Genomic DNA, 18,663 nt, shown 5'->3' with positions numbered 1-18,663 from the left:
TCAGTTAAGTATGCCTCACTAGATCAGGCAATTGCAATGCTCCAGGACCTTGCTAGCAAAGGGAAATATAGAATATGCCTTTCGGCTGCTTCCAGTGCACCCCAAGGACTTCCATTAATTGGGTTTCCAATTTGAAGATGCCTTCTACATTGACAAATGTATGCCTAGGAGCTGTTCAGTTTCCTGTTTTTACTTTGAGAGGTTTATTATCTTCTTGGAATGGGTATTTAGACAGAGAGAAGGACACCATTAGGCTCTGCATTATTTGGATGACTGCTTATTCCTGGGCTTGCCTGAAACGGAGGAGTGTGGGAAGGCTTCAGAATGCTTCCAGGAATTGAGGAGCATATTGGGGGTACCACTTGCACAAGCAAAGACCTGTGGGCCAGCAACCACAATTAAATTCCTAGGGATAGAACTGGATTCTAGAGCATGCGTGTCCAAGCTCCCCCAGGAGAGGTCAGGGCATTCACAAAGGCGTTGGAAGAATGCCTTAAAGCCCCAAAGGTGATACTACATCAGTTACAGGTGGTAGTGGGAGAGTCGAATTTTTTACTCTGCATCATACCCATGGCCTGACTGTTTTCCATATTTGGTCTGAAGTTGAAGCACCATCATACTAGGTGGACAAGTGAGGTCTGCCAGGGCATGAGAATATGGGAAGCAGTTTTGAAGGATTTCAATGGGACGGTGGTATGGCAAAGCCCTGCCAAGACCAATAAGGAGTTGGATCTCTTTAGAGATACCGCAGTCAGCGCAGGCGTTTGAGGCATTTGGGGACATCATGGTGTGCACAACGATTGCCAGGAGACTGGGTAGAATCTGGGTTGGCTGCGAACATTGGGTTCCTAGAGCTCGTTCCCATTTTGGTAGCCTTCACTATATGGCCAGAGCAGTTCCGCAATCAGTCATTGCTTATCTGGTCAGATATAATGACTGTGGTGGAATGCATTAATCAACAAGCAGCAAAGTGTAAGATGATCTTGCGATTACTGAAAGAAATCATATTGCTATGCTTGAGACTAAATGTTGATTTCACATCAAAACATGAGCCTGGTATATTGAACAATGCCACAGATGCTTTATCTTGCTTAAGATGCATGTTTCAGGTATCACCACCCAGAACCAGCGAAGTTCCTATCACCCTTCCCGGAGCAACTCTGGAAGCTTGGTGCCCCAGTCTACCAGACCTTGTTGCGGCCAGTTTAGCACCCAGGACGAAGTGTGCCTACGAATGGGCATACATACTGCTCATATCGCAGGTGAATGTTTTTAACCTGAATCAGTAATCACATTCCTAGGGTACTTATAGAGGGCCTGGGTGACCAGTGTCCTATGCCAAGCGATATATGGTGGCAATTCCCTTTTTTGCGAAGATGCAGGGCTACACGGATGGGACAAAAGCATTCCTGGTGCAAAGGGGACTGAAGGGCTTGCAGTGCATAGAGGGGTGTAGGCAAGACTCCAGATGCCCCATAGAAGCATCAAAACTGCCTCATATCATGGGCAGTCTATGTAGATCACCAGATGAGGTTCGCCTTTTTAGGGCAGAGTTCTCTCTAGCATTTTATGGGGCATTGAGGGTGGGAGAGCTGGTAGCGAGTAACAAAAAAGACATGAGGGGAGCAAACAGATATTCAATGGCCAAATGGCTACCTGGCTGTCACCATTACCCATTCTAAGACCGACCACAAGGGTATGGGAGATCACATACTGATTCACCGAACCCTAGGGAATGACTGTTGTCCACTAGGGAATCTGGAAGCCTTTATGGCCCACAGGGTACAAGGAACGGTAGGCCCTCTTTTGGTACGCCACTCACAAGGTTTCATTTTGCCAGGGTGCTCAGCAGGGCTCTGGTGTCAGCAGGTTTGGATCCGGCAGACTATACTTCCCATTCATTTCGGATTGGCGCAGCGACCACTGCTGCAAGCATGGGATTATCAGGACAGGCTATACAAAGACAGGCAGATGGCAGTCTGATTGCTACAAGCACTGTGTGAGACTGAACATGTTGTGAAGGTAACATTCTTCTTGTATGATTTTCCTAATTCCTTACAATTTTCTTCTGTAAACACAGGTGGAGGAGATGTTAAAGTGATGCAGCCGATTGATACTTCACTGCCTCCGGTCTACGCTGGAGCAAGAGGCATTACAGATGTGCTGGTGTTGAGCCACTCCTATGTGAGGCGTGAGAAAAACTTTCATTCTGCAAGTGACTACACATTACAAGTAAAGAAAGATGGATATCAGCTGACTTTCTAAACACAACAGGTGCTACTCCTAGCTCATTGGAGTACTGCATTGGCAAAAATGTTGCCCCAGAGGCTTACGCTCCCAGGTGTGATAGCAATGCATCTAGGAGGCAATGATTTGACAGAGCTAGGTCGGAGAGACTTGTTTGAGTTGATTGTCATTGAAATGTATTGACTCTCAAAGAAGTTCCTGGAGGCCAAAATTGCGTGGCCCAACATGGTTCGAGGTTGAATTGGAGAGATGGTAAGTCAGTAAGGGCTACCAATGAGTTGGGGTACCGGTTGAACCGAAAGGTGGTTAAGTTGTGTAGGACGGCTCGTTTGTCAGCCATACCTCATGGGCACATCAAAGATGAGTGCTTTTTTTATTAGAGGATGGTGTGCACCTCTCGATAGAAGGTAATGCAATGTTTCAGGAAAATTTGCTGGCCTCGCAAGGCCAAAGTGCCATGTGCATGGCGTGGGTGGAGACCCACCTTCGGGTCCCTTGTCGGCATCCTTTTTATTACACATTTAACATCAGCATCCATGGACCCTCTAAGAGGTGCTGCCACCAGGTCGCAGGGAGGTGGCAGGGTTGCAGGGGGTTTGGGGCGATCGCTGACACGTGGTCCTTAACCATCAACCACCCGGACAGGCGCATTTGGACACAAAGCTAGCACTGCCCCTTGGGGGGGGCGAGGATCCGGGAAGTAGGGGGTGCCCGCGGCAGATAATATAAGTGCACCCAGGCTCCCTGCACAAGAACACTCTGAGGATGGAGAGCCATGGCACAGGAGAGGGAACGGGGGGGCCTTCCATTAGGGCAGCCCCCATCCTTTGGGACAGAGGAGGTGTAATAGGAAGGGGCACAGAACCAGTCTTGATCTCACTCTGTACGGCTATGGAAAGTTTTGATGGTTCCACAGGAAGAGACTAGTTATGGTTAGGTGATTCTTATTTACTAGTCCCTGTTAAGGCTGGGTCTCACTAGTAAACGAGGATGTTAATAGTGTGGTTATTGTGTAAAAATGTTATAATAAAAATTGTTTTGTGTGAAAAAGTAATAAATACAGCCAGGGGAATTACAATGCTTAATCTCAAAAAAATAAGAAATGGACTTGGGACATTATATTTGACATTCATGTATGTTAGGTAATAGTAAGTACCCATGGGACATTGGCGACTTCCTGGCCCTATGTGCTCTTATTAGCAAAAAGAAGGGCCGGGGTGCCAACCTGTGCCAACAATGTAAGTCTGCCTACAAGACATGATATATTGCAATAACACTACTGAAAAATATGTACTTCAATAACTTCAGACTACACTACATGGAGATATATGGGCTCATCAGCTTAAATTTCCAGCAAAAAAGGAACGAAGCTGCAACAAACACACTATGTTAAGCGTTACTAAATACTGAACAAATACATGGTCTGAGTGTTTACTTTAAGAAGGAGTTAAAACATTTTTTTATGGAATAAGCACTAGATATGTAACAGTAATATTATTACATTGGTTCTTAGAGGAAAGTTAATCTATTAATATACCAAAGCATATTGCTCCACCATAGGATTTTTGAAAAAATGTACGATGTGCTGCTGTATTTGGCAGTCATAAGGCAATGCATTACCACTTATTTCTGTAATGCTGATTATAACACGTTTTAAATATATATATTTTTCAGTCTTAGGTTTTGACTTTGTGCAGCTATTCAAGACTTGTTCAAATGGCGGTTTAGGCCAATGTCTTGGTGCGGACTTCGTTTAAGGCTGCAGTACTAGAAATCTTTGCAGAAGGCTTTCCTGGAACAGAGTAACTACAGAAATATAGGTACACTGCTTCTAGATTAATCACCTTCATCAAAAGGATAAACATTTGCTTTCACCGTTTAAGGGACCTTCTACAGAACAACTAAAGACTAGTTATTTACCAATTTCGAATATTATTTTCCCTGCCATATATAGAACAGAAATGAAGCTATTCTCCTTCAATAAACAAACTCTGACATTGTTTCTTGGTGTCTCTTACTTTCATGGACATTTCATTGCACAACATCTGAGCTTTTTAAGGTATTGCTGGAACAAAGTACCTACACTTTTGCTTTACCTTCATTTTGTGTGTTTAAGTAGCTCAGCTCCATTATAACCACCATGACCCGGATTCAATTAATGGAGATACATGTATAGTGTGTCAAAATGTGGCGGGAGGCTGCTTAATATTGCTCGGATTTGAACTGTTTTCCTTGGGGCAAAAGACAACATATCACTCAGTGCCAAACTATCATAGTTAGCTGGGCACAAACCAAGTTTTGAGAGTGAGTGAATGAATTGAGCTTTACGACGTGCCTGAAACCCCATGTCTGGGTATCTTGGTCTTTGGGGAGAGGACAAGGTTAGTGATTCTAACTGAATAGATGCATCTTCGGCAGGGCAATGATAGGGGAGGGGGCAAACCAGCAGCGCATTATTGTTGTGGGGGTGGGCGTAAGGGGTGAAGGGGGGAGGGAGGAGGGACCACATCCTCCTCGGCTCCAAGCAGGAACCAAGAGACATGCTCGCTGCTGTGAGTCCCTTTACAAAGGGGCGGGTTTGTGCAATGCTACACCGGAAATACTTTAATGCTTCTGGGTCTGCACCCGACCTGGACCAATCACCACCGCTATTACCATAGGGAGCCTGGGCAAACTAGCCCTGGTTCCACCCCCCTTCCCCCTCAATAAGCAGAAATGACACTTTTGAACAGCAGAGGGATGAGGCCTGTGAACAATCTTTTTTACATTACAGTGTCAAATCCTGCTTCCCTGGTCTTCTAGGTTTACATGAACACTTGAAAGGAAGGAAACAGAATGCCAAGACAGTTCTTGTGTATCCACTGCTTGGTAGGACAAAAGCTGGCTTTTCCAGCAACCAGACTTCTGCCACTGGGTTTATTGTGGGTAAAGTGACTTCTTCATACTGAAATTTAGTGTTAGATGTGGGAGGACACTTTGATATTACCACAGTACAGTCCCCATACACACCTCCAGTCATCATAGCCAACGTTTAGCGCATTAAAGACTTATGCCATCTTGAAAATGGCTAAAGTGGGTATGGTGGAGTCTGGGAACTTATAACCCATTGGTTAGGGTGTGCCCAGGAGTCATTTCCACCATCTAGTTCATGACAGGCATATATGTACCACTTCCGGACACCCACTTCGGAACACTGCTGGACCTGAGGAAGAACAGAAAAGGAGCCCTGAAGGACTGTGCCCACTTCCATTTATAGCCGGGAATAAGATGTGGACTCTAAGGTTCATAAACTGACCTCTTTTTCAAGGTAGAGGGATTTAACAAGCTACAAAAGCCTTTTGTTGCAACTGCCCAGCGGCAAAGGAAAGTGGACTTTACCTTGGCTGTAGGCTTCTGCCAGACACCCTGCAGTCTCAAAGCAACTCTTCTGAGGTTCAGGACACTTTAAAAGTATACACCTGTGGTGAATTGCGACTTAAAGACTAAGTCAGAAGGTAAAATCTTTGACCAGGAAAACCTGGTTGTTATATCCGACCTGCACACCATCGCCGTCAGCCTCAAATTGCACCTAGGTCCCAATCTACTGCAACCATTGACTATCGTTGATGCTTTTTTTTTTTTTTTACTTCTTACAGCTATTCCTGATTAAAACTTTAAACATTTCTATGTATTGTTCCCCTCCTGGATTTTGGTCAATTTGATGTCATTTTATTAATTTATATTCTATTTTTCTAATTCTGCTTGGAATTTTATTGTTTTGATTTTTGACCTTGCTACTGTTTTGGTACTGTAAAGGACTTTACACGTTGACCTAAACTGAGCTGGTCTCCTCTCTGCCATAGCTGCCAGGGTGCTGAACTCAGGTTACTTTAGTGACTTTGAGGGTTCATTCTGCTAAAGGTTGAGATTCTTCCTTGGGGTGGAGTCATTCTCCAAAATCCAATTTCTTACACAAAGGATTGACTGCCTGAGCGTAATTTATTGATTCTAGAAATGATGACTAAATAGGAACTGCTGGAGAAGAGGGATCTAGAGTGCGTGTATTTCTTAAAAATAGAATAGAAGGTATTGTGGAAGGGGTACTGAAGCACTTTGTGACAGAGGGTTATGAAAGTGGCCTGCTTGCAGACAGAAAGCCAATGCAGACCTTGGAGGAGAGGAGATATTCGGGAGGACCTACTGTAATTGAAGATTGCAATTGAAAAGGCTATATTTTGGATCAGTCAACGTTTGAACAAAACAACTTCATAAAGGCCAATTAACAGCGAGTTGCAGTAATCAAGTCAGATCTAAATAGTGACTGAGTCAGGGTTTGTTCAGCAGTCTGGGAAAGGCAAGGGATGATTTTCCTGAAAACTTTTAACCCTTTCGATGCTATTGACGGAACAGTTCCGTCATGAGCGTCGGTTGGCCTGTGCTCATGACGGAACCGTTCCGTCATGAGCCCGTTGGCTCATTATAACCTTCAGCACAGCGCGTGAATTCGCGCCGCGCTGAAGTTGTTAAAAGGAAAAAATGACCCTGCCCAAAACCTACAATTGGTGGTTTTCTTGTCACTTTCATTTGCTTGCTTTTTTTTTGGTCTTCCTTCCCATTCTTGCGTTTGTCCCTACCCTAGAGCATAGCCTCTTAATCAGCCTTTTTCACCGGATGACTTATATTCTTCCACCACTCACATGCAGGGAACTATTTTTCCACTTAATAAGAGTGCCTGTGTTTTCTGATTCTCACTTGTGTGCAGCACCCTGTGCGCAATCATTGTTGATTCTCCCTGCCAGCTTGTCTGTAAAAGCACAACGCTAGGTACATTTTTACTGGTGTAGGATTAAAGAGAAGACTTTTAGTGATTGGCTTTTGCTTTATCTCCTGCATTCTGCATATGGCATGAAAGCGTAGGCACCTGCAGACCAAGGCTTTTATGATGCTGGGGATGAGCTGGCTGCTGTACTCACTCAGCGGGCATTTGAGGCAAAAGGTGTACTTAGCATGACTAAAAAATAGCTATCTCTTCTCCCGGAGGCCCATGAATCTGGTCTCTGGGCCTAATGCACAGAAACAAATGGTTGGAGCATGTTTCAGTTCAGAGTCTGTAAAAAGTAAATTAACCATGGCAGGCATTTCCCTTTACATTTATACACTTTTTAATGTTTAAATCATGTTCAGAGTTTTCTGGGTGAAAAGAATTTGAAAAATAAAGCAGAGCATTTATAAATATTGAAAGGCGCATGAAGATATAGGATACCGGCTCCGTGCCTCAAGCAAATGTTTTGTTGTCCCACATGCAACAAAGACTTTGACCAACAAAAAAAGTGTGCAGAACGTTTTCCACGTCAAAGAGTGGCCTGCATGCATTTCCAGAGAGGCGCAACATTCGCGAACAATTGGGCGATAACGGTACGAAGAAAAACAAGCATGAGCTCCAGATGGCATTTCAATCGTGCAATGCTTACAGACACATGATATTGTGCACGTTCAATAAACAGAAGACATTTCAATAATTGTCAGCAGTGTACATTATATCTGCTAACAGTACCATTTCAGTAAAACGGTGGTGTTACTCTTGTTACCCTTTCATTGACAGTAATAGAACTAAAGCTGCATTTGAAATAAGCACGAGGTATCAATAGCTACAGTGTTATTTTTGTAAAACTTACATTACAGGATAATGCAGCTCCATTAAATTGCATTACTTTAAACATGAGTATAGTGTTTTTTCAAAAGACACCATCAACCCCTCTGTAGAACACTCTGCATGAATCTGGCAAACACAAACAAACAGCTCTGCAGATGCACTTTAAAGTACTCATGACAAACAGCCTCAACATCGTGCGATGGTGTACAGTAGATTTGAAATGACAGAGAAAGCTCCTTACCGGGCCGGACTCTGTGCCAGTTACGCTCAGATCTTGGATGGACCTGCGCCGCTGCTGCCCGTTGCCTGCTGGACAGGAGATAAAATAAGGAATTGTCTTTAGAAACCAAATAAGAGGGCGCGACTTGCTGCACCGGGAGCTTGGAATTTGTACAAATCCATAGACAGCGAGAGCGGGCGGGAGGGAGAGCGAGAGGGGGCAGACAGCTGCCGAGTTTTAACTCAAAAAACGCCGGGCTGTCATCAGAAGTCTCCTAATACAATGACCACTCCTACCACATGAATAGCTGCCCTCGCCTCCGCCATCTTCGGTCACATGTGTTCCAACAGTCGCTGCGCCTGGGGGCTGCGACTGATGACGGCATCTATTTCCAGGGACTTACGTGATGTGGTTTCTACAGCGGGATTGCTGACATAAGTCTGAGCTCGCGGGAACCAGTGGCGCGAGTACAGTACTGCCTCATCCGAGGAACTCTTCTAAAGCCAGCTTCAGGCACACTAGGACAACACACAACTTTTGTCTTTTATCCAGTCTAAATTAACGCCAAACCATGATTTGTTCGTGCAAACCAGGAGCAAAATTGAGCTGTTGCACTCGATCTACTCAATATTAGCCCTCACGGTCAAGTTCCTCAAACTGAAATCTAGCGGTCAATGAAAAAGAATGGTACAACGACTCCCACCACCTGCTAGTAATGCTCAACCCTGCAACCTGCTACTGTCTCTATCTGCTAGTGCTGCGTCTATCTGCTGCTGTGTCCGACAAAGCTTGCACCGAGCCCAGAGCACCGCCCAAAAAGAGCGGGGCGCGAGGCGGGCATGCTCGCCCCAGCAGTTTCTTTTTATGAATATGCTTGTTTATGTTGTCTCCTGAGTTGGGAGATCAGCTGTCCGAAAGGAAGCACCAAAATGCTGCGAGTAACAGCTGAGACAATGCCCCGCATTCCTGGTCCCTGATGGCGGCATTACGTAAGTCCTCGCCTGGCAGGTCGCAGTCAGAGCCTGCACTAGAACAGTTGCGGCTCCGCGCGCCCACATCACTCGCCACTCAGCTGGTTAGGCAGCGCTCTCGTGGCGTGCCTCTCGCGTTTTTTTAAAACTGCTTTCCAAATCCTATTTTCTTTTAGTCTCATTCGCTCCCTTCCAACCGTGTTCTACCAGTCTCCGGAGCTTAGGAAGGGTGAAAAGTTGTTATCTGGTTTTCTACCCTACCTACCTGCTTACTGGGTAATAATTTGGTTTTCTCCCCTACCTGCTTACTGGGTAATAATTTGGTTTTCTACCCTACCCATCTGCTCACTGGGTAATAATTAGGTTTTCTACCCTACCTGCTTACTGGGTAATAAGTCAGCCATGCAATGGCTGCTTTTATTAGGGGCTGAACATGGTCTTAGCGAACCCAGTGTGCATCGGGACAGCGCACAACTCTAGTAAGCACAAAATTCACATCAGCAAATCCCTGACAAGCAACACGGTCATTAAAGGACAGGTCAAATATTACTATATATAAAAGTGTACTGAGTGCAAAATGTAAATCTTGGTGGAAAGTGGAGATTAGTATGATTAGTCGATGCCAAGACAAGGAACGTTTGGGGCAGACGTGGTTGCATTCTTTATTTCTTTAATTAGCTCGAAAGGCTGTGACACAGAAAAATAACACGTGCACGTGACGCTTCTGGCACCCACACAATCCGTGAACAAGACTGGAATCCTCAATTCAGTGTCACATTTGTGAATTTAAAGAGCACTGCAAACAGGCGGATGAAACATTAGACAGATGTTGCTAAAACATAAAAACGTGGGATTAGGTTTTGCTGAAAATAAAGGCAATAGGAATTTCAGATAACTTGGAACACCTGCAGCCAGCTGTAAAGGGAAAATATAGGCAGCATGCAGAAAATCAAGCTGTAAGCGATACGCAACGTTAACTCAGCAAATACACTGCAGATGGCAACATGTTCAGGCAAAGAGATTCCCAGCGATCGTCAAGAAATACTTTTTGCTTCAGTGTCAGGACTACAGAGTGCATTGTAGAGCACCAAGCCATCAATATGTCCAGATAGACCTGATACAATTGAGGCTCCATAGGAGGTATTAACAAACATGTTTAGTCATAGCGTTCAGCATTCACCTCGAAGAGTTTTGGCCACGCCGCCTACTTACGGCTTTGAAGCTGGATATAAACTGCTTTATTTATAGCAGTGTCATATTTAAGAAGCCAAGTTAAATAACAAACTCAAAATAAATTGCTAATACCGCAATTTTAAAGATGCTGATTAAGTAATTGACAAATATATCTGGACTTTTGCATTGCTGGATCAGAACGCACTTGGGTTTCAAAAGGCACAGTTGAAAGACGCCCTAACCAAAAATAAATTTTAATCAGTGAGACAAAGTCAAAGAATGTCAATATTTCTGGTGGGTAGCATACCACTCATTTTCAGGTATCAGTTACTGGGAAAGCCCTGGTAGTAGCCAGAATATTAAAATAACCTCCACTTAGACGCAAAGCACTGATGGCACCATGCAAGCGAAGCAAGTCAAATCAAATCAAATCAAAAACATTTATATAGCGCACTACTCACCTGGAGGGTCTCAAGGCGCTTGGGGAGGGGGGGTCCGCTACTGGTCGAAACGCCAGGTCTTGAGCTGCTTCCTGAAGGCGAGGTGGTCTTGGGTCAGGCGAAGGTGAATCGGGAGGGAGTTCCAAGTCTTGGCGGCCAGGTAGGAGAAGGACCTTCCTCCTGCTGTGGCTCTTCGGATGCGGGGGACGGCGGCGAGGGCGTGGATGGTCGATCGAAGCTGGCGGGTAGGAGTGTAGAAGGTGAGGCAGCTGTTGAGGTATCTTGGGCCTTGGTTGTGTAGGGCTTTGTGTGCGTGGGTGAGGAGATGGAAGGCGATTCTCTTGTTGACCGGGAGCCAGTGCAGGTCTCTCAGGTGTCCGGAGATGCGGCTGTGTCGGGGGATGTCGAGGATGAGTCTTGCTGAGGCGTTCTGGATCCGTTGAAGTCTCTTCTGGAGCTTGGCGGTGGTTCCGGCGTAGAGGGCGTTGCCGTAGTCCAGTCAGCTGGTGACGAGGGCCAGGGTGACCGTCTTCCTGGTCTCGGTGGGGATCCACCGGAAGATCTTACGTAGCATGCGCAGGATATTGAAGCAGGACGAGGAAACGGCGTTGACTTGTCTGGTCATGGAGAGGGAGGAGTCAAGGATGAAGCCCAGGTTGCGTGCGTGGTCTGTCGGTTTGGGTGCGCTGCCCAGGGAGGGGGGCCACCAGGAGTCGTCCCAGGCGGAGGGCGAGGAGCCCAGGATGAGAACTTCCGTCTTGTCTGAGTTCAGTTTCAGGCGGCTGGTCATCATCCACTCGGCTAATTCTGTCATCCCTTCGTGTACGTTGGCTCTGGCGGTGGCTGGGTCGTTGGTGAGGGAGAGGATCAGCTGAGTGTCGTCGGCGTAGGAGATGATGTTGAGGTTGTGTTGGTGTGCGATGGCTGCGAGGGGGCTCATGTAGACATTGAAGAGGGTGGGGCTGAGCGATGATCCCTGTGGCACGCCGCAGATGACTTCGGTGGCTTCTGATCTGAACGGAGGAAGGCGGACTCTCTGAGTCCTTCCGGCGAGGAAGGAGATGATCCACTCCAGTGCCTTCTCCTGGATTCCGACATTGCTGAGGCACTGCACTAGGGTGCGATGGCAGACAGTGTCGAATGCCGCTGAGAGGTCCAGGAGGATGAGGGCCGCAGTCTCCCTGTTGTCGAGCAGGGCTCGGATGTCATCGGTCGGTGCGATGAGGGCGGCCTCGGTGCTGTGGTTGGCCCGGAAGCTAGACTGCGAGAGGTCGAGGGATCCATTCGTCTCGAGGAAGGCTGCCAGCTGCTTGTTGACGGTCTTCTCGATGACTTTGGCCGGGAACGGGAGGAGCGAGTTGGGCGGTAGTTTTTGAGTTCGGTGGGGTCCGCTGATGGTTTCTTCAGTAGAGCGCCGAGTTCGGCGTGCTTCCAGCTCTCCGGGAAGGTGGCGGTGTCGAAGGAGGTGTTGATGATGTCCCGCAGGTGGGGGGCGATGACAGCGTTGGCCTTGTTGAAGACGTGGTGAGGGCAGGGGTCGGTTGGAGATCCGGAGTGGATGGAGTTCATTGTACGGATGGTGTCTTCGGTGGTGATCGGGGTCCAGACGCGGATGGAAGTGGTGGGAGGCGTTGGTGCGGTCGTGGGGAGCGTTGGTTGCGTGCTGAAGCTGTTGTGTATGTCTGCGATCTTGTTGTGGAAGTAGGAGGCGAGGGAGTTGCAGAGGTCTTGCGATGGGGTGATGTCGTTGTTTCCGGCGTTGGGGTTGGAGAGCTCTTTAACGATGCTGAAGAGTTCCTTGCTGTTGTGTGCGTTGTTGTCCAGTCGTTCCTTGAATGTAGTTTTCTTGGTGGCGTGGATCAGTTGATGGTGTTTTCGAGTGGCGAGCTTGAGGGTGGTGATGTTGTGTGGTGTAGGGTCTCTGCGCCAGGCTCTTTCGAGGGCTCGGCAGTTCTTCTTGGAGCTCTTGAGTTCGTCGGTGAACCATGGTGCTTTCTTACTACCGGGTCTGCTAGGCGGGGTCCTCAGTGGGGCGAGGTCGTCTGCGCAGGTGCTGATCCACTTCATGAGGTTGTTGGCGACCTGGCTGGGGTTCGCTGAGCTGGTGGGAGGGTGTTGGCTCAGGGATGCGACGAGCTGGTCGGCAGTGATCTTGTTCCAGCTCCTGCGTGTAACCTGTTTCTGGTGGTGGTGGATCGTGGTTCTTCTGAAGCTAAAGTGGATGCAGCTGTGGTCCGTCCAGTGGAGTCCTGTGGCGTGGCTGAAGACGATGTCCTTGCAGGATGAGAAGACGGGGTTGAGTGTGTGTCCGGCGTAGTGGGTGGGAGTGGTCACCAGCTGCTTGAGACCGAGGTTGGCAAAATTGTCCAGTAGGGTGGTGGTGTTGCGGTCGTTGCTGTTCTCCAGGTGGAAGTTGAGGTCCCCGAGGAGGATAAAGTCAGCGGAGGGGAGGGCGTGCGGGCAGATGAAGTCGGCGATGTCTTCGCTGAATTGTGTGCGTGGTCCCCGGGGTCTGTAGATGAGGGTGCCTCTGAGGGTGGTCTTGGGGTCGGTGTGGATCTGGAAGTGCAGGTGTTCGGCGGTAGTGAGGGTGTCGTCGGTGTTGGTCGTGATGCGGATGGCGTTCCTGTGGACGATGGCGATGCCTCCTCCGGTCTGATTGCCGCGGTCCCTCCGGGTGATCTTGTATCCGTCCGGGATGGCGATAGCGATGTCGGGCGCTGAGGAGGCGTTCATCCAGGTTTCCGTGAGGAAGGCGACGTCTGGAGATGTGGTGTCGAGCAGGTTCCAGAGTTCGATGGCGTGTCTGTGGACGGAGCGAGTGTTGAGCAGGATGCACTTCAGGTGGTTGCTGCTGGTGCTCGGCCTGGTGGGTGATCGTGTAGTGCAGGTCCGGATGCAGGTGAACTTGCAGGAGTGGCAGCTGAAGGGTCCGTGGGTGCGTCTCGGGGTGGCTCGGTAGCATCCCGGGATCCGACCGGTGTTGAGTGCGTTGAGTTAGGAGGAGTCGTAGGTCCGGCGGGTGGGCTGGCTTCTGCGGGGGCAAGGGGTCCGGCGCTGGGCGCGGTCCAGGCGCGGACGGGCGCAGACGGGCTTACCTTTGGCGCGCCTTCGGCGCAAAATCGGCGCGCCCGCTGCGCGTCAACGCTGTGCGTGCGCACAGTCGCCATTTATGGCCAAGTGCGAGGGAGGGAGGAGCAGCTGGGAGGCGGGAGCGGGGAGGGCACAGAAGGCAAAGGGGGCGTGTCCTTAGACACAGTGGCGGGAAGCGGGGTGCAGGGCGGGAGGGCACAGGGGGCAGCTACGGGGAAAAAACGGCACAGGGGGCACACAAAAACCGAGACAAAGGGGGCAAAGCCTAATATAGGCTACAAGGCAGCACAATAAAATTTACAAGTACAGTGGCGCAGGAGGCCACCCCGAGCGACGGCGGGGGGCGTGGTCAGCGGGCAGGCCCAGCGAGACAGAAAGGCAGCGCCAGGCGGGGGAGCACACGCTACAGCTGGTGGCCGTGCGGCGCGGGGGTGTCCTACGAGGTCACAAGTCCTACGAGTAGTACAAGTGAGCACGAACGTCCCTTGAAGAGCACCCATGTCTCTTCCAAACAAACATCTATCCATTCATCCTTTCCCCCGTTCATCCTTTCACCCTTCCATCCACTCTGCTGATGTTATGTTATGTTAATATTTATTTATTAAGCGCTCGTACGCCCGGAGGCTTCATGGCACTATCGAAGGGAACATAACACATAGTAAAACTCAACAGTAAGCCTGATTGAAAAGCCATGTTTTAAGAGAGTGTCTAAAAGTGAGAAGATCTGAGCTCTTTTTTAAAGAAAACAGTAGCGAATTCCAAAAGGTGGCTGCAAGATGGTTAAAGCAGCAACCGCCAAGGCGTTTTTCTTAAAGGGCGGGACAACCAATAAAGCTTTATAGGCAGAACGAAGATTTAGTGAAGGGTTATATCTAGAAACAAGTTTTTTTTAAATAAATTTCGGACCGGTGTCCTGTAAAGTTTTAAAAATAATACATCCAGTTTAAAACGCAATTCGCTGTGCCACAGGCAGCCAGTGAAGTAGTTTCAAGCCAGGTCTAATAGACTGCCATTTTGCTTGTTTAAGAATAAGCCTAGCAGCTTGATTCTGAACAAGTTGGAGTCTTTTTTACAAGCCCGCTGGAAGTCCCAAATAAAGACTGTTTGAGAAGTCCAGTCGGGACAAAACAAGGGCAATGACAACCTGAGTAAGTGCGGCTTGCGTAAGGAACTGGGCTATTTTTTTATTTTCTTAAGTTGAAAGAAGCTGGCAGAGACTATTGTGCCAACTTGTCCTTTCAAAGAAAGATACGCACTAAGTTTAACTCCCAGCCTTTTAACCGAGAAAGATCTCATTGGTGGAGCCCCCATGCTAGATGGCCAAAAGCATGGACTCCAACTTAGTTCGCTTTTCCCAGGCAAGATAAATTCTGTCTTGCCTGGGTTAAGCTTCAGGTGATTAAGACTCATCCACCTCTGTATGTGTATCATGGTGTTTTGAAATTCCACCACGGAGTCTGTGGTATTAAGAGGAAAGACAAGTTGGAGATCATCCGCATAATTATAGATGGTGACTTTGGCATTCCTTAGGGAGTATAATAGTGGGCGAAGATACAAATTAAATAATAAGGGTGACAATGATGATTTCTACCATTTCACCTTTACAATTGTCGTCCATTCCTTCTGTCATCCATTCATTCGTTCATCCATCCATCAATCAGTCTTTCACCATGCCATCATCTATGAGAGCATCACACATCCATCCACACATCCTTTGACTTACCTATCAATAAACTTGCAACCATCAATTGATCATTGTTTTATCCATTCTCTGATTTCCATTCATGCTGCCAGCCTACCGCCCTCCCATCCCTCAGATTTCCATTTATGCTGCTATCCTTCACCTATCATCTCAGATTTTCATTTACGCTGCTATCCTTTCACCTACCCACCCATCTTCTCAGATTTCCATTTACTTTGTCATCTTTTCACCCAACCATTTAGCCATCCTCATATTACTATGCATCCATCCATCGGATTTCCATTTACACCTCCCTACACCCATGCCATTATTGCTGCTCTGGGAGCAGCTTTCACACCTCATTAAGGCTAAGCACTGCTGGGGAGCTGCTGAAGAGCTAATGCAATTTAGCCTGCATGAGCTTCAGACAGGGAAAAGGTAACTTTCTAAAACATTACTTTTCTTAAGTATTTATTGTAAAGCAGACTTCACCAATGCATTACCCCTGTAATAGAGAAGAACAAACTTTGAATAACTATTTTAGCTGGTTCCTGTCAAAAGTTCAAGATTAATGTTTATAATCTGTACTTTTGAGTTCCCAGCTGGGGCCTAGAAAATGGCAATTTGGGGAACCTTCACAATGATGACTGGGCTGAAGCGAAGATGGCACCAAGGATGCGGTCCATTTTCTTCAGACTCCCTCTCATTCAAGTTAAATATCTACACAGATATCAATTCAATCCCACACAAGTCTGGAAGATGGAGAAATTAGGAAACCCATATTTTCAGGGACGCAAATCCTCCCTAGGTACATACTATAACATGATCTGGAACTGGCCACTAGTGATGGAGTACTGGCTGCAATCAGGGACATATTAGGAAATGTGATGGGAAGAATGATTACCGTAGACACCAAAATGATCCTTCTCATCATAAAGGAAGATTTGGGTTGCCAGCATCATATCCATACATTAATTGCCATCTGCCTATTAATCCTAAAAGAGATTTGGTTCACCATTGGCGAGAAGAAAACAATTCTGCACTAGAGGAATGGGTCAGGGGAATGGACTTCTGTGCCAAAACAGAGGAATTAGTTAACACATCAAGAGGTGTGCAGAGAAAACATACCAACATTTTGAGTGAATGGTGGATCTCCACAAGAGGAGATAAGACTGGTTGGGAGCTTTTATTATAGATCAGGCCTTTGATTGCTTTAATTACATACATATTGTAGACTGTTGCTCTACTGACTGCAGCATGTAATAAGGAACACACTGCCTATATAAACCCTCCTTTTTGGTTTTGTTTAATTCCTAATTAATACTAAAAGCAAAAAAGAGTTTTATTTAAAAATCCAATTTAATGAAGTAGGATTTTTAATTACTATAAAAGAAAAGTAACTTTTAGGAACTTTTTCCCTGTCTGATGGTCTTGGGGGCTTTCGTGTTTGCTCTCCAGCTTCCCCCAACCAGAGATCAGCAACTGAATAGGTGTGATTGAGATGCGAAATTCCTCAGAGGAGCTATACATCAATCAATCAATCAATCAATTGTAGAGCGCACTACTTACCCGCTAGGGTCTCAAGGCGCTGGGGGGGGGGGGGCTGCAGCTAGTGGTCGAAGAGCCAGGTCTTGAGCAGTCTTCTGAAGGCCGGGAGGTCTGTGGTCTGACGTAGAAGGAGGGGGAGGGCGTTCCAGGACTTGGCAGCGCGGTGGGAGAAGAATCTGCCCCCGGAAGTGGTTCTGTGAATGCACGGGACGGTGGCCAGGGACAGGTGGGCGGAGCGTAGTTTCCTGTTGGGTACGTAGAAGGAGATTCTGTCGTTGAGGTAGGCAGGGCCGGTATTGTGGAGTGCCTTGTGTGCGTGGATCATGAGTTTGAATGTGATTCTTTTGTCGACGGGGAGCCAGTGCAGGTCTCTTAGGTTCGGGGTGATGTGGTCTTGGCGTGGGACGTTGAGGATCAGGCGTGCGGAGGCGTTCTGGATTCTTTGGAGTCTGTTGATGAGTTTGGACGGGGCTCCGGCGTAGAGGGCGTTTCCGTAGTCGAGTCGACTGCTGACGAGGATGTGTGTGACGGTTTTCCGTGTGTCCGTCGGGATCCATCTGTAGATCTTGCGGAGCATACAGAGGGTGTGGAAGCAGGAGGAGAAGATCGCGTTGACTCTGTTGGTTATGCTGAGCTTGGAGTCGAGGATGACCCCTAGGTTGCGTGCGAGGTTGGTTCCCAGTGATGCGGGCCACCAGGAGTCGTCCCACGCTGAGGGGTTGGGCCCGAGGATAAGGATCTCCGTCTTGTCAGTGTTCAGCTTGAGTCGGCTTACCTCCATCCAGTCGGCGACGGCCTCATGCCCAGGTGTAGGTTGGATTTGGCGGTGAGGGGGTCCATGGTGAGGGAGAGGATTAGCTGGGTTACGTCGGCTTAGGAGATTATTTTGAGGTCGTGTATTCTGGCGATGCGAGCGAGGGGGGCCATGTAGACGTTGAACAGAGTTGGGCTGAGGGAGGATCCCTGGCAGACGCCGCAGATGGTTTTGGTGGTTCTGGATTGGAATGGGGGGAGGAGGACTCTCTGGGTTCTGTCGGTGAGGAAGGAGTTGGTCCAGTCCCGGGCCTTGTCTCAGATTCCTGTGTAGTAGAGGCGCGTGCGTAGTGTGTGGTGGCAGACGGTGTCGAAGGCGGCAGAGAGGTCCAGGAGGATGAGGGCCGCTGTCTCGCCATTGTCGAGTAGGATTCTGATGTCATCGGTGGCGGCGATGAGGGCGGTCTCGGTGCAGTGGTTGCTGCGGAAGCCTGACTGGGAGGGGTCCAGGATGCTGCTGTGTTCTAGGTAGCGGGTGAGCTGGGTGTTGACGATCTTTTCTATGACTTTCGCCGGGAACGGAAGCAGGGAGATGGTCCGGAAGTTCTTGAGGTCGCTCGGGCCGGCCTTGGGTTTCTTCAGGAGGGCGTTGATCTCAGTGTGTTTCCAGCTCTTCGGGAAGGTGGCGGTCTCAAGCGAGAGGTTGATGATGTTGCGCAGGTGGGGTGCGATGAGGTTGTCGGCGATGTGGTGGGGTAGCGGGTCAGACGGGGAGCCTGAGTGGACGGTGCTCATGGTCTCACGTCTTCGGTGCTCACGTTGGGCCGAAAGGTCAGGGGATCGTGGTTGGTGGAGCTCAGGGTGTTTGTCGTGGCGGGGTCCGTGGGGTGCGTCCAGGGGTTGAA

The 18,663-nt window shown here is 48.3% G+C and overlaps 1 protein-coding gene across 4 annotated transcripts in view; it reads right to left on the bottom strand.

Moving 5' to 3' along the window:
* Positions 1 to 18,663, bottom strand: part of MAP3K7 (mitogen-activated protein kinase kinase kinase 7) — a 319,714-nt gene that overhangs the window by 102,766 nt on the left and 198,285 nt on the right. For 2 of the 4 annotated variants that reach the window (XM_086926641.1, XM_086926644.1), the window contains one exon: positions 8,121 to 8,188. In XM_086926641.1, coding sequence (XP_086782767.1) covers positions 8,121 to 8,188 — 68 coding nt within the window. The remainder of the gene's footprint in view (positions 1 to 8,120; positions 8,189 to 18,663) is intronic. The other 2 variants (XM_086926642.1, XM_086926643.1) reach the window with 1 other exon arrangement.

This window comes from Lissotriton vulgaris, chromosome 6, assembly GCF_964263255.1.
Source record: "Lissotriton vulgaris chromosome 6, aLisVul1.2, whole genome shotgun sequence".
Taxonomy (NCBI): domain Eukaryota; kingdom Metazoa; phylum Chordata; class Amphibia; order Caudata; family Salamandridae; genus Lissotriton; species Lissotriton vulgaris.
The sequence above is the reverse complement of the archived record's forward strand: the minus strand, read 5'-3'. Positions and strand labels throughout refer to the sequence as shown.